Source organism: Eubalaena glacialis, chromosome 2 (assembly GCF_028564815.1).
Source record: "Eubalaena glacialis isolate mEubGla1 chromosome 2, mEubGla1.1.hap2.+ XY, whole genome shotgun sequence".
NCBI classification, from domain to species: Eukaryota; Metazoa; Chordata; class Mammalia; order Artiodactyla; family Balaenidae; genus Eubalaena; species Eubalaena glacialis.
This window is the reverse complement of record NC_083717.1, coordinates 182169903-182183227: the sequence shown is the minus strand read 5'-3', so window position 1 is coordinate 182183227 and position 13325 is coordinate 182169903. Positions and strand designations below refer to the sequence as shown.

General features: G+C 48.8%; 1 protein-coding gene across 3 annotated transcripts in view; it reads left to right on the top strand.

Moving 5' to 3' along the window:
• TTC7B (tetratricopeptide repeat domain 7B) overlaps positions 1-13325 on the top strand; it is a 237217-nt gene that overhangs the window by 161887 nt on the left and 62005 nt on the right. For all 3 annotated transcript variants that reach the window (XM_061181165.1, XM_061181166.1, XM_061181168.1), the window contains one exon: positions 9630-9746. In XM_061181165.1, coding sequence (XP_061037148.1) covers positions 9630-9746 — 117 coding nt within the window. The remainder of the gene's footprint in view (positions 1-9629; positions 9747-13325) is intronic.

Genomic DNA, 13325 nt, shown 5'->3' with positions numbered 1-13325 from the left:
CCTGTGTTTCATCTAGTGTCTGTTTCCGCTTTCACTCTGCCAAGTTCCGCTAAATGATAAAATGATGATGTCTACTTATTTCAGGGGTCATATACAACTCCAGCTAGTTACCCAGCCAACTGTAAAAAACCTCAAGTAGTACAAGTACAGTTGAATGCCAGTTCATTTGTAGTGGTCTTTGCATTTTAAGTTAATGACAAACAAAACAAAAACACCTGAGAGCTAAAGGAGAGCAAGAAAAGAATCTTCAAATTTATCCCCTAAGCATTCTTGTGGGATCCTGAGCCGAAAACAGCTGGTGGGGAATGCATCACCCACCTGCAGATGGTCAGACTTGCTCTCCTTTAAACATCCCTCCAGTGAAGGGTTAGAGAGCCCCCTTTCCGCCAAGTGTGTACCAAACCTCATGATGTGCTACGTGAGAACACAGAGAAGGTAAAGAGAGAACGTGGATAAAACGGGCCAGGATTCATGGGAGCAGGTTCTGTGCAAGGACCCATGGCTCCGTTCGGCCTGGGATCCCGGCGGGATGCCTCATCCACCTCTGGTCCCACAGAACTGGCCAGCTTCGCAGCACCCGGCTGCTCTCTTCCTTTCTGGCGCCCTTCTTGACTTTGGGTGGAGGCTGCCATTTCTAAATTACAGAACTTCATGGCTTCCTTAGAGTCCGTGTCTCATCGGGCTGAGCCCTCTTCCTTCTAGGTTTAGGTGATTGTAGGATCCCCACTCTTTGGCATCTGCCTTTATCCCTGAAAAAGGCCCCCAGTGCATCTTTTCTTCTTGAGCTCCCATCCTCAGACGTGGGAATGTGGGGAGATCCAGGCCGTGGCAGCTGAGTCAGAAATAAATCCTGCAGAGATGGCTTTTGGGGAGCGGCCTGTCAGTAGATCTGCTCTTGGTTCGCCCCCTCATGATTTTAGAGACGACCAATGGCTTTGTGGTTCAGACAGAATAGATTATTTCTTGTTAGAGCCGGGGTAGTTAAATGGAAAACTTTTTTTCAAATTTTTCCTGTTTGCACGTTTATATAGCAGAGGGCTCACCGGGCCCAAGGCACTTGCTCACCGAATCGCTCACCAGAGCGGGGGGGCAGGTTCTCGGCCTCCTGCTGCTCTGCACCCCGTCAGCGCCTGGTTCCACCCGGTCAGACCGTGCTCGGGAAACCGTCCTGACTGCTGCTTTGTGGATAGCACTGAATGAAAGGGCTCCCTTCATGAAAACGTCACACTCAGGCATGGGAGGAGGTCTCCCAAGTCTGGGCAGTGTGATGCCACACATGTTCTCAGGTCGGCCTGTCCTGGTCGTTTCCGGCTTAGGTGCTGGTTCCAGGATGCTAATCGGAGTTGAGATTAATAGCTGAAGTGGGAGCGAAAAATGAGCCAAACTGGGGTTTCTTGGGGTGATTTATTTCAGCTAAATATGTCAGTTGTTTGTTTGTTCTAAAAATATCGTGAGGAGGATGGGGGAGTATTCCAGATTGTTGACACTTTGACTGAAATGAGAAGCAGAGTGTAACTGATACGGGATCGAGCAGGAGGCCCTGCGGGTCACGAGGAGGCGGCGGGATCAGGCTACCTGTGCGGCGTCTCCTTCCACGGCAACCACGGGCCCTGAAAGTGGTCAGATTTCAAGAACTTCCTCAGTGGTAAAAACTCCCAGACAGAAGTTTGCCCATGAGCCACCTGTGCCAGTCGCTTGGCAGGGCTTCGTTCCTGGAGAAGATGCACTCATAGCAAGAGTGCATGCTCTCCAAACCCTCCTTTGGTGGTCCTGTTAGCAAAGCCAGCCGGAGTCAGCGTGCACTTGGGGGTTTTGTAAAGGAAACCAGGCACTCAGATTTGATCCCTTTAAAACTTGTAGACGAAGGGTTTCTGTCTGGCAGCCTGTGAGTAGACATCTCTTAGAATTCCAGGAGGTCAACGCACATTTCAAAGATGTCTGGATTTGGTTATCTTCAGGCTAGGCAGGCAGGACTCCAAACACTCCCTGAGATCCTGAGCTCAGCTCCTGTTTACTTGCTTGGTTCTGGAAGACGGTTGAGTTTTCCAGCCCTGAAGAGGAGGACTCCCAAGGGCAATGGATGATTATCCAGTGCTTTGCAGACTCAGGACGTGCCCTTTATGTGGGTGACAATGTGAATGGTACGCTGCCCCTCGCTGGAGATGCTCGGGAAGGACCTGGGCAGGGTTATAGCACATCCACCAGAAAGCCCTCCAGAGAATCTCTCCAGAAGGAAAGGAAGGTTCAAGACCACAGGTGGGGGTAGCCTTCATTTGTGAGCTTAATGTAGGTGGTTGATCGGAATTGCCACTGAATTTAAGAATAAAATACCCTCAAAATCCTTACTGGAATGAAATAAACACAGGTAGAATTGCCTAAGTGTAGGGACTACGAGAACTCTTTTCCTTGGATGTCTTTTTTTAAAAAAATCAGACCATTTGAAGGCTAAGATGGAGAGTTACGAAGTAGAGTGGTGCTTTTTGAACTTAAGTTTGCACAAGTCACCTAGGACTCTTGTTACATGAAGATTCTGACCCATTGGGTCTAGAGTGGTGTGTACTTTCTGCATTTCTCACATGCTCCCAGGGGATGCAGAGGCTGCTTGTCCCAACCACGCTCTTGAGCAGTAAAGCATTATAGGACCTCTCAAGGCCTTTTCCAGGGTTGGGTTAATTGGAAAAATCTATATTTTTTCTAATGAGTCGATGAACAGCACATCAATACAGCAATTAGGTGAGCCAGATGATCAAAGGAATTGTGTATTTCCTGTGTAATAGTTGAGTACACAGATCATTCATTCAGGTGACATTTACTGAACAGTCACCATTAGCAAGACCCCCCCCCACCAAGCAGTGTTTGATATCTAATGGAAGCAGTCACATGACTGGTTCCACACACCCCCCCCATCCCTTCCAGCTGTCGCCAGAGGGTCCTCAGGGGGCTGGTGGCCTCAGCTCTGGGGCCTGCGCAGCTGCGACCCTACCATCATGGGCTCGCCTGGTGGTGACCGGGCCTGTGGAGCTGCGTCAGGCCGGGCAGCTCGCAGGCCAGTCGTGGCATTGATCTCCAGTGACAGTGACTCAGCCCCGGATCAGAGGCTGCTTTTTGCAGAGAACACCACCTCCTGGGATTGGGCTGCTTTGGAAACCCGGCCAGGAGAGCAAGGGCTCCAAGACCAGCAGGACGTGAGAAATGCTGGTAACAAGGAACTGAGATGGATTTCCTTCACGAAAGCCCCACCGAAACCTGAGAGCAGCCCCTCGTCCCCCTCTGAGGGGTGGGTTAGAGGTGTTGGGAACATCCTCTCCGTGACCGGCTGCCGCTTGGTCCTGTCTGACTTTGTTCCCAGCTGACTCATCTGGCTTCAGATTTCCACCGCTTCTCCTCATCACCATGTGCTTGGGGCACATCTCTTTCAATTTCTCTCACCATCTGATCTGTGGCTGCCAAGCCATCTTCTCAATTTAAAATTTCATTTGAGCATACCTACCTCCTCCCCACCCCTGCCTGATGTACTGTCACTTGTACCTGGTGACAAAGTGGTGACACTTCCCTTCAGGTGTTTGGCAGCCCGCCCCACTCCAGCTCTCAGGTCAGGCTCCCGGGAAGTGAGAGATGTGGGCGGTATCCAAGTCCCCTGTGGCCATTTGCCCCACGTGGGCAAATACCACATGCGTTTTCTGCACAGCTGTTTTGCATCCCAGCCTACATTCAGCAGATAAACAAAGACAGGTCCCTGGCATGCTGAGCCCAAGAGCACACAAACACAGATCAGCACAAAATACCAAACGTTCAAGGTTCCCGTGATGTTCTTTCTGAATCAGTTGCCTTGAATACAGCATTTACGGATCTGCTAATTAGTGAGGGTTTTGTTTATTAAAATGCGTGTTTCCTCCTTGATGCACTTAATGAGCGCATTGTTTATACTGCCAAATAAGATTGGAGGGAATTATTACTTTAGAATTTCTCTAAACTTTCCTAATTTATTTTCATGGACAGTTCTTCATCAGAAAGCTTAGTAAGGCGTATTAGATTTCAGAATTTAGCAATATCTACCCTTTTAGCTTCTTCTCGGGCCCCAGCCTTATATCCCAGACTCCAGACACCATTCCTTGAGTGCACGGGACGCTCCTGCCTTTGTCGAGATGGTCCATCTGCCTGCCTGGAAGGCCCCTCCCCAGGACCCCTCCCACCCTAACTGTGAAAGTCCTACTTCTCGGCTGTCTTGCATGACCCCCCAGGCAGACCCTGTCTCCTTCCTTTTGTGCTGCCAGAGAACCTTGTCCGTATGTCTGTTTGTGTTCATCACATATGTGTATGTAACACTAGACTGTGAGCTTTGGTGGGGAAAGATACCATGTCTTATTCCCCTTTGTGGCCTCAAGGGCATAATAGGCATTTTTTTAATGATTGACAAAAGGATGAACAAATTCAAGTTCATTATCAGGCACACTGACATGTAGGTAGTCAGCTGTACAAATTATGGGGTGAGTAAACAGATTACAAAAAATATTTTATACAGATGAGATGAGGAAGCAGCTAGATGCTGCCTGGGGGGCGGGGGGTGAGTCATAGGAGATGTCAGACGGTGGGACTTGCACAGGTAGAGTGGGAGGGGCGCTGGGGAGGGGACTTCTAGGCAGGCAGAGGGAGCATCGTGAGCGCAGGCAGGAAGATGGGAGGGCATACGGCAAAAGCTCAAGGAATCCTGTTGAGTCTGTGTCTCATGGGGATGGGGCCCAGGGTGAAGCTAAACCAGAGAGATGTGCCAGAGGGGGAGCCTAGTGCTTGGGGGCAGTCTCCAGGGAGTGAGGAAAGTCTTCCCGGGGATGAGGATTAGACATTAAACCTGGCCCTGGTACATTCTCCAGGGTGCCCAGTGAAAAGTCACCAGGCCACATGGCCCCAGAGCTTCACCAGGGGCCTGTATCTTCTTTCTAAGGTCTACACTAAGCCAGACAGTTATTTCAAGAGTTATCTTGGGATTCTCAAAAAATTCCAAAAATGGGGTAAAGTATTGTTTCTGTTAGTTTTAATGAAAAGTAAAGCCTTGATTCACTGCATCCTTCAAGTGTCTAGAATTTTATATGTGCCTGACTTTTGAGTGAAAGAGGCAAGTCACAAAAAGCACAGGCAAATGTGATCCATTTTTTTTTTAATGTGATCATTTTTTTAAAGAACCATGTATGATGTATCCTAGGAACAATACCCCAGGAGCCCAAACTCCACTTTTTCTGCAGCCCTACCCAAATTTCAGGGCCTTAATCTGTCCCTAAGCCGGAAATCCTGCCTAATATTCGTGGCAAGTCTCTCCTGCTGATTGGCCTGTAACTTCTCTGAGGGCAAGGGACTGTATTTTATGCCACTTTTATTCCACACAGTATCTAACGCAGATCTTTGCACATTTTAGGGTTTTAAATATTTAACAATGGATTAGAAAATGCTACATATCTTCATTAGTGTCAGTAGTGTGGTTAGAACATTTCAAGTCATTCTCCTCTGTTTCTTGTTTGGCTCTTCGGAGTCAAATGGCTTTGGGTTTACATTTCTGTTCTAACAGCGACTGGCAACGTGAACTTGGGCAGATTCCTTAGCTGTCAGCCTAACTTGGAGGGTTGTTGTAGAGATCACTGATTACATATTTACAGTGTCTGGCAGCTGCTGCTGTTATTGTTATTATTTCAACTGTCTTGAAAGCAGAAGCTTCCTGGCTTATAGCTTATTATTCCACAGTTGAGAGCTCTTGTATTTTCTGGAATTGCATTTCCATTTGGGAGTTTTAGCTCCTATTACTTAAGGCTGGCTTCAGCGGTTGGGGGTTGGGGAGGCTCTTTGACCTGAATCTCAAAAGATGAGTAGAGGCTTAAAAAGCAGAAGTGGATGGAAAAGGCATTCCAGGCAGAAGGAACAGCATGTGCAAAGACCCAGGGGCATGAAGGAGAGTGACATGCGGAGGAAGTTGATCGTGGCTAGAATGGGGGATGTACGTAGTGGGCAGAGGGCAGACAGAGGCTAAGCATGTGGGCAGGAGCCAGATCATAAAAGGCATTGCACGTGATGCTAGATTTGGACTACCAGGAACATTGTTAGGTTGGTATTTTAGCGAGGTTCTATTCTTCATTAATTTCCTGTAAGTATTCAATGAGTCTCTGGGCAAAATTTTTTTTAATTAGATTAATGGACTTTGAGCCAGGTATAGGGAATAGGAATAGACCATTTTCCCAGCATGTGATGCCTTACTGTACTTAAGAGGAACATCTCACTTAATTTGTGGTGGGTCCTGGGTGATGTGGCCGGCAAATGATCTCAGCCCAGCCATCCCTTTGCCCTCTCTATCAGGTTGACAGTTCCACAGATTGAAATGCAGTCAGTGCTGGTTGGTCTCAGGTTTTTTGCCTCAGGGTTTCCTCAGTAGATGGAATCTACAGTATCTTTGGACATCAAACGCAGCACATTAATGCTTATTGTTGTTTGTGTACTCTTCACGTCTGTGCCAATGTAACATGCACCCAGCCAGATGTTTTCGAACAATCTTGAAATGTGTGAGCAGGGCTCGGCAAACATGTTGACAAGTCCCTTGTTCTGTTTTCGGCATTGTTCTCTGCCTTATAAACCAGCCGAGGTCTGGGGAATGGCGAGAAGGAGCACAGTCTCTGAGGCCTCCAATCTCCTGCTTCTCCTTTGCGCCCAAGAACATGTCAGAGCTAAAGGCTCCTGGAACTTTCTGCCCATCGCGCTGGACACATCTGACAGTGGCCGAGAGGCTTTGCTTTTTCTCCCCAGCCTGTGCTCTCAGCTCCTCTTCTCCGTCAGCCTCTCCTTCACGCTGCTCCTCTTGCTTCACTTCCAAGTACCTTTTCCATCATTTGGGCTCAGCAATTCTACTATTGTTCTTCCTGTCTGGTTCTCTGAAATCCAGCCCACACCTTTCAACTCCATATCCTGAGTCAAATGTTTGAAAGCTGTTATTTCATGTTAATTAGAAGTTCTTTTTCCAGCCAAGAAGCCTTGCACAGAACTGTTCCCCCAAGCTGTGGCTTAGAGACAAGCTCTGGTGTTTTGTACTTTGGTACAGTTAGAGGAATCGTGGATAATTGCTCTTAGAGCTGCAGCGCTGCCTGCCAGGCCAGGAAACCTTCCCCACGACTCCGTGGCCCTCCGTGGGCTGGCAAGCTCTGAGCTTGACTCAGCCAGAGGACTCGGTGTGCCTCCAGAGAGCACCATGGTCTCGGTGGGGTCTCCCCTGGCCAGAATTGCTTGCACCCAGACCTCATCCACGAGGGTCTCTGGCCTCTAAGTAGGTCTCCACCAAATGCTGGCAGGTGACCGTTCGGCAACTCCTCCTTCCTTTGTAACACATGTTCCAGTTGACCCATGTCAACTGGACCCATGTCATGTGGGAGATTCTGGTGGAGAAGTACTCCCACCACCTTCTGGACTCCTGAAGACATCAACAGGAGTTGGCTTCTGGCTCCTTAAAAAACCCCTCAAGACAGCCTGAGTGGCTGCCATTCCTTGCTGGCAGTCCTGGAAAGGCCTCAGGGAATTTCCGCTTCTTGAGGCGTTTTTGAGCGGAAGCCAAGCCCTGTTCTCACATCTGGCCTCACTCTTTACGCCCACCTGCTGGTAGATCAGGGCCTCCATCCGTCTCATTACCTGGCCTGTTATTCCATCGTCCTAGGCTTCTGCAGACCCAGGCTTGAGAAGGCTGCAGCCCTGACCCCTCTGGGAGCCACCAGCGCCCCCTTGGGGATCCTGTGTTCCATTTGGAGGGAGTGGTTGGTGCTAACCCACCCTGAGCTTGGGTGGTGACTGTTAAGACCACCCTCATTCCACCTCTCCTGGGGCAGGGGGCGGACTTTCCTCCTCCGAAGTGCCTGCCTTCAAATGAGTAGTGTGGACTTCTCCTATATGTCTAACTTAAATCACTAGAAACATATTTCTTTACCTTCTGCGGTTTATAGAGAAAATAGTCAGTGAGCAAATGCTGATTTAAAGCCCACTGACCTCAGAGCACAGTTATAAGCACTGTGGAAGTGAGGCCAGGGGTTCTTTTATTGAAGGGAGATAAAACCCCCTACTGAGAGGGGTCCTTACAAAGATAACACTGGTATGGTTTTGTAAAGTGCCAAGCACGGGCACAGAGAAGACCTTTCAAAAACAGGAGCTCCTCCCTGTCTTTGTCCTCTTTTTATTAACAACAAACACCAGCTAATAGGATACACACAGAGTAAGGATAAAGGTGTGAAAGTGGTATCCATGGAAGACTTATTTGATGAGGTGGAGTTTTTGCTGAATTTAGAAAGAATTAAGGAGCAACGTGGATTACTAGAGATTAAGATTAAGAACATGGCATATATTCTTAGAGTTATGATAAAAACATAGCCTTTGGCCAGTGAATTACATTGGTAGGAGTAAAGGGCGCAGTGGGATACGTGGCACTGAATGGGATGGTGACATAGGAGTGGGCCAGTGGGCAGAGTGTCTTAAAGCAGTGGTCCCCAAGCTTTTTGGCACCAGGGACCAGTTTCACGGAAGACAGTTTTTCTCTGGACGGGGGGGGGGGCCATGGGAGGCAGGGCAGATAGTTCAGGAGGTAATGCGAGTGATGGGGGGCGGCAGATGAAGCTTTGCTCACTCGCTGCTCACCTCCTGCTGTGCAGCCCGGTTCCTAACAGGCCACGGACCAGTACCCCTGTCTTAAAGGACTCGATAAGGAATTTTGACTTATTACTACAGTCAATAAGGAATCATTGTAGTTTCTTGAGCTGGGAATGAAAATGATTTTTGGAGATCTTTATTATATGATTTCTTAGAGCCGGGCAGGTGAGTGGACAGCAAGACCATCAGGACGGTACCTGGGCTCATGCTGGGGCTTTCACAAGGACAGTAGTGATGAGCCCAGGGACCAAGGGAGCTGATGTCTAGAGGAACATAAGTAGACTTAGGGGGCGGGGCAGCTCTGAGGGGCCACGAAAGGGAGAAGGGGCTAAGCTTAGTGCCCTGAAGGTCTGGGCGGAACGTGAAGCCATCGGTGGTAAAAAAAAATTGGGAAGAGGTAGTGGGTGACTATGGGTGACTTGGTGAAATCCTAGCCCCTACAGAGCAGGGCTGGAGAAGATCAAAGAGGAGATGGCCTTAGCCTGAGGCCCCCTTTCTATGTGCCCTCGGTTCAGGCTTTCATCTCCTTCCCATGATGAGGATCATTGTGGAAGGTTATTTGTAGATATTTATGTAGATAATTACATCTCCTGTGTAATTTTGTAAATAAATCAAGATTCGCTTTTGATGCATTTTTGAAGTTTTGCAAATAAATTGGCTTTGTTCTAAAAAGCACGGTCTTAATAAAATCCCTGTGTTCTGAATGAAATTAGCCACTCCGATATGTTTAACCTGACCACACATGGTGGCATTGTGCCGGCACTGGCCTTGGGGGTGAGACTTATGCAAAGGCAGATATTGAGCTGGGAGTTCTGGAATCCTCGGCCCTGCTGCCACTGCTTCCCTCGGATCCAGCCTTTGGACGCCCCCTTCTAGAATGAGTACAGAGCTTCCGGCTACTTTGTTTTGTTCTGGTGGGGACTCTGGCTTGAGCTGTGTTCTTTTCTCCCTTTATCTCCCCACCACAGACTACTGTTTTCCAAAGTGAAGTTGGAGTCACTGTGCCGGGGCCCGGATGAGGCTCTCCTCACTTGTAAGCACATGCTACAGATTTGGAAATCCTGCTACAATCTTACCAATCCCAGGTAAGAGGCCAGCGGCGGCGCCTGTTGTGCGTGGGTTTTGCATGGCCCCTGCCTCTCAGTCCATCCCCGATTGGCATTTAGCAGGACAAATTCTCCACCCCTGTGCACCCCTAGGCCCCCGGGAGCCACAGGTAAGAGCAGTGGAGCCTCACACATGACATCTATAAGGAGATTTTCTCTTAGTGTCTGATGAAATCTCCAAATCGTGGGTTCCTTATGCTTCTGTGGCCACAGTGGCCCTCTAGGCTCACTTCCAATCGGTCTCCATCTGATTTCTCTCAGCCAGCCATTTACGTAATTCCCTTTGACGAGTCTTTATCTTTCTGGTGATTTATGGATAGACTAGTCAATTATATATTCCAGATGGGGTTCTCACAGTAATATTTTAAAAAGACCTGCATAGACAACAGGCCACATGCTACTAAGGAGAGTAGAAATTGCTTTTGACATGATAAAGTGTAACTTTCAAAAAGTTAAAATCATGACTCAAACAAATATAAAAGATTAGCACATATCAAACATAAAAGATTAGCACATATGAAAGATTTTATTTACCTCATTAACTAATGAGGGAAGCCGTAAAATGTTAAGACCCATTCAAAGAAGAATTTGAAAAGTAGATTTGCTGAAATGAATTTGCAAATAAATATAAGAACAATAATATTCTATAGAACAACGAAATACATTGTTTGGGGTTATCTTTTCTGCAGGGTGGACATTGATTGTATCTCGACCAGACAAAATTCATAGGTTTTCTACCGGCCAACTCTGCCCCACAGAGACGTGAAAGGGCCCAGCCAGTCAGAGTCAGTCAAAGGCGCCCACCTTGCAGAGGCAGATAATCTGGGGAAGGTCCCCTAGTCAACTCCCAGCATGTCCCCGAAAAACACCATCTTCAAGTCTTGAGCAGTGTTTCCCGGCATATGTCTAGATTACGAAGTGTGCCCTGACATGTGAAGGAAGTGATTTAATGAAAAGGGACCTCACGATTCAGGTGAATTCAAACAACTGCTCAAACACTCAGAATATTTTTCAAGTTCGCAGCAAGATGTATGGACAGCCCACATTCTGCTCTTAAGAGTCAGGAGCCTAAAACTGTGTAAGTCAAATTGTAAATGTGTTCAAGGGTGTGGCCCACCCAATCCAGCCCAGCAGGAGGCGGGCAGGTGGGCTGGTGAGTCGCTGCGGGCAGGAGGAAAGGTGGGGTGGGGTTAGGGAAGCAGCAGGGTGCTGCTGGGGTTCCGTGTGAGATCTTGTTTGACAAGTTTCTCCTGTGAAAAAAAAAAAATATTCAAAATCAGGGCCCTGTTGAGGTGATGGGTCCTGATGAGCTGACATGAGCCAGAGTTGAGACCACAAGCCCCGTGGGCGGTGTGGCTAGAAGATGGGGGAGCCTGGCCGAGAGCCCCCCCCTTGCAGAGCCCGAGCCACAAGAATTACATGAGAGTCCCCTTCCTAACCGTAGCCTGTGGCACGTTACCAGGCCCACGGGGCCCATCTTCCTCTTGATGAAAAGCTAATCGTGAAACTGGCCTCTTCCCTTTTGTGGGTATGTTCTGGAGATAAAGATCATTTTAATTTTTTTAAAAAATTCTACTTTTCTGAGTCTGTAGGCAGAAATAGGAAATGTCCATATTTACGTCCCCCAAAGTCCCCACTCCCAGCCTACCAGACGCAGCAGGATTTGAGGGAGGGTCTTTGCCGCGAGCCCAGCTACAGGCGATACTCCTCGAGCTGGCTGCTTCCTACTGGAGCACATCCCTTTGTCTGTACCCCCTTTAGAAGTGAGAAAATAAATCCATCAGCTTTCCCGTTGCCAGTTTTCCCTCAGTTCTCCACACCTCTCCCACCTCCCCACATTTCTTCCCACTTAGCAACCAAGAGTATTGCATGTGAGGAGAAGAAAAAATAGCAGAATTGGAAAGCTTTTTAAAAATACTTAACCAAATGCCTGGGCTGTGTCCATACTTGCTCGGCTCCCTGAAGGATCCTTCAGGGCCAGGCAGGGGGGGACCCTGGCTCCGGGCACAGAGCCTGGCTGGGGCTGGGGGTGGGCGGAGGAGGACGCATCAGCTCCACGGAACTGCTCCCTCCGGCTACTCCCAAAACCTTGAGGGAGGGGGGCTGGCAGTGCAGCAGCCCCTTATTAAGGAGTTTCCTGTTTGTTTTTTTAACTCTGTTTTCTCTGGGATATAAATAAATGTTTCTCCTGTAGCCCTCACCAGTGTGCAAATTTAGACATCCTCCCCAGTACGGTCGGGGAGGGCGTGACCCTGGCAGTAGAATAAAGCAGAAGAGGGGAGGGCAGCGTCTTGACAGGGACAGCATACCCCGCAGTTCTCCAGATAAGGGCAGCTCTGGGCCCGGCAGCCTCAAGTCGGGAAACACGGGGCTTTAGAAGAGGATAGAAACGCGTGCACAAGTGGGTGAGAAGCATCCCTGCTTAATAAAAGACGTGAAAACTGAGCAGAAAGCATGCTGGCAGGGGGCGGTTGGTTTCCAGCTGGAGAAGGTCCTCACTGACTTCCGGGCTCAGGCGCCCGTGTTTCTAAGTGTGCTCAGTTGTGAGGGACCTGTGCTCACCCCTCGCAGGGCGTCCCACCGCTCGCCACCCCCAAGAGCCCCACCCAGGGGCTGGCACGGGCCTCCAGAGCGGTGGGACTGAAGGGGGCGCAGGAGAAGACACGGGCAGTAACAGGGCCAAACGGAGACAAGACCTCGCTTCCTGTTCTCTGCGACCCATCCCTCCTCTTCACTCTTGCTGGAAGGAGAACCACCCTCTGAGCCAGTCGCTGAACGGAGCCTTAGGCCAAAGAGCGGTCCCTGCAGGCTGAGAACGCTTCTCCTGCTGTGAGCAAAGGGTGGGTGGTGTTCTCCTGAGTGTACATTTGGCAAGGTGTTGGTCATTTCAGAAGCCTGGGTTTATTTCCCGAGGCCTGCAGTTTTGCTTGCCTTTAGGACAGAAATCTGCCTCACGTTTCGTCTTCTCTCCTGCTGAAGTGCACAGCTCCCTCAGTTCTTGTGCGCATTGACTTGGCCACTTAAGACAGTGTGACTTCTGGCCAGAGCCTCGCCAGACGGTCCAGCGCTTCAGCAAGGGATGCTGTACCTTCTCTGTGCCAGCACCGTGCTAAGCTGTTTATACGTTCTCCTCAACCCCTGCCTCAGCCTTGCAAGAAAGCTACTGTTCTTTTCCACTTCATAGAAAATAAAAGTGAAGCTACACTTCACTTTTATTAAAGAACTTGCCCTAGTTTTCTCAATTAAACAACTAGTAGAGCTATTATTCAAACCCAGGTCTGCCGAACATCAAAGCTCTCTCCATCACCCATGCTGCCTCTCTGAATTGACAACCAGCTTTTTTCCCTTTATTTTTATTTTTTATTATTAACTACTTCTTCCCCCCTCTTGTCACTGCCACTTAGACCATCTCCATCATGTAGCCATATGATCGGAAGAAAATTTTTTCTTCCTAAGTCCCATTTCAATCACATTGACGAATAGCATATAAACATTTTTTAAAAAGACAATTTCTTTGCTCTAACCTCAGTTGGAAATTGGAAACCCCATTTCACGCTA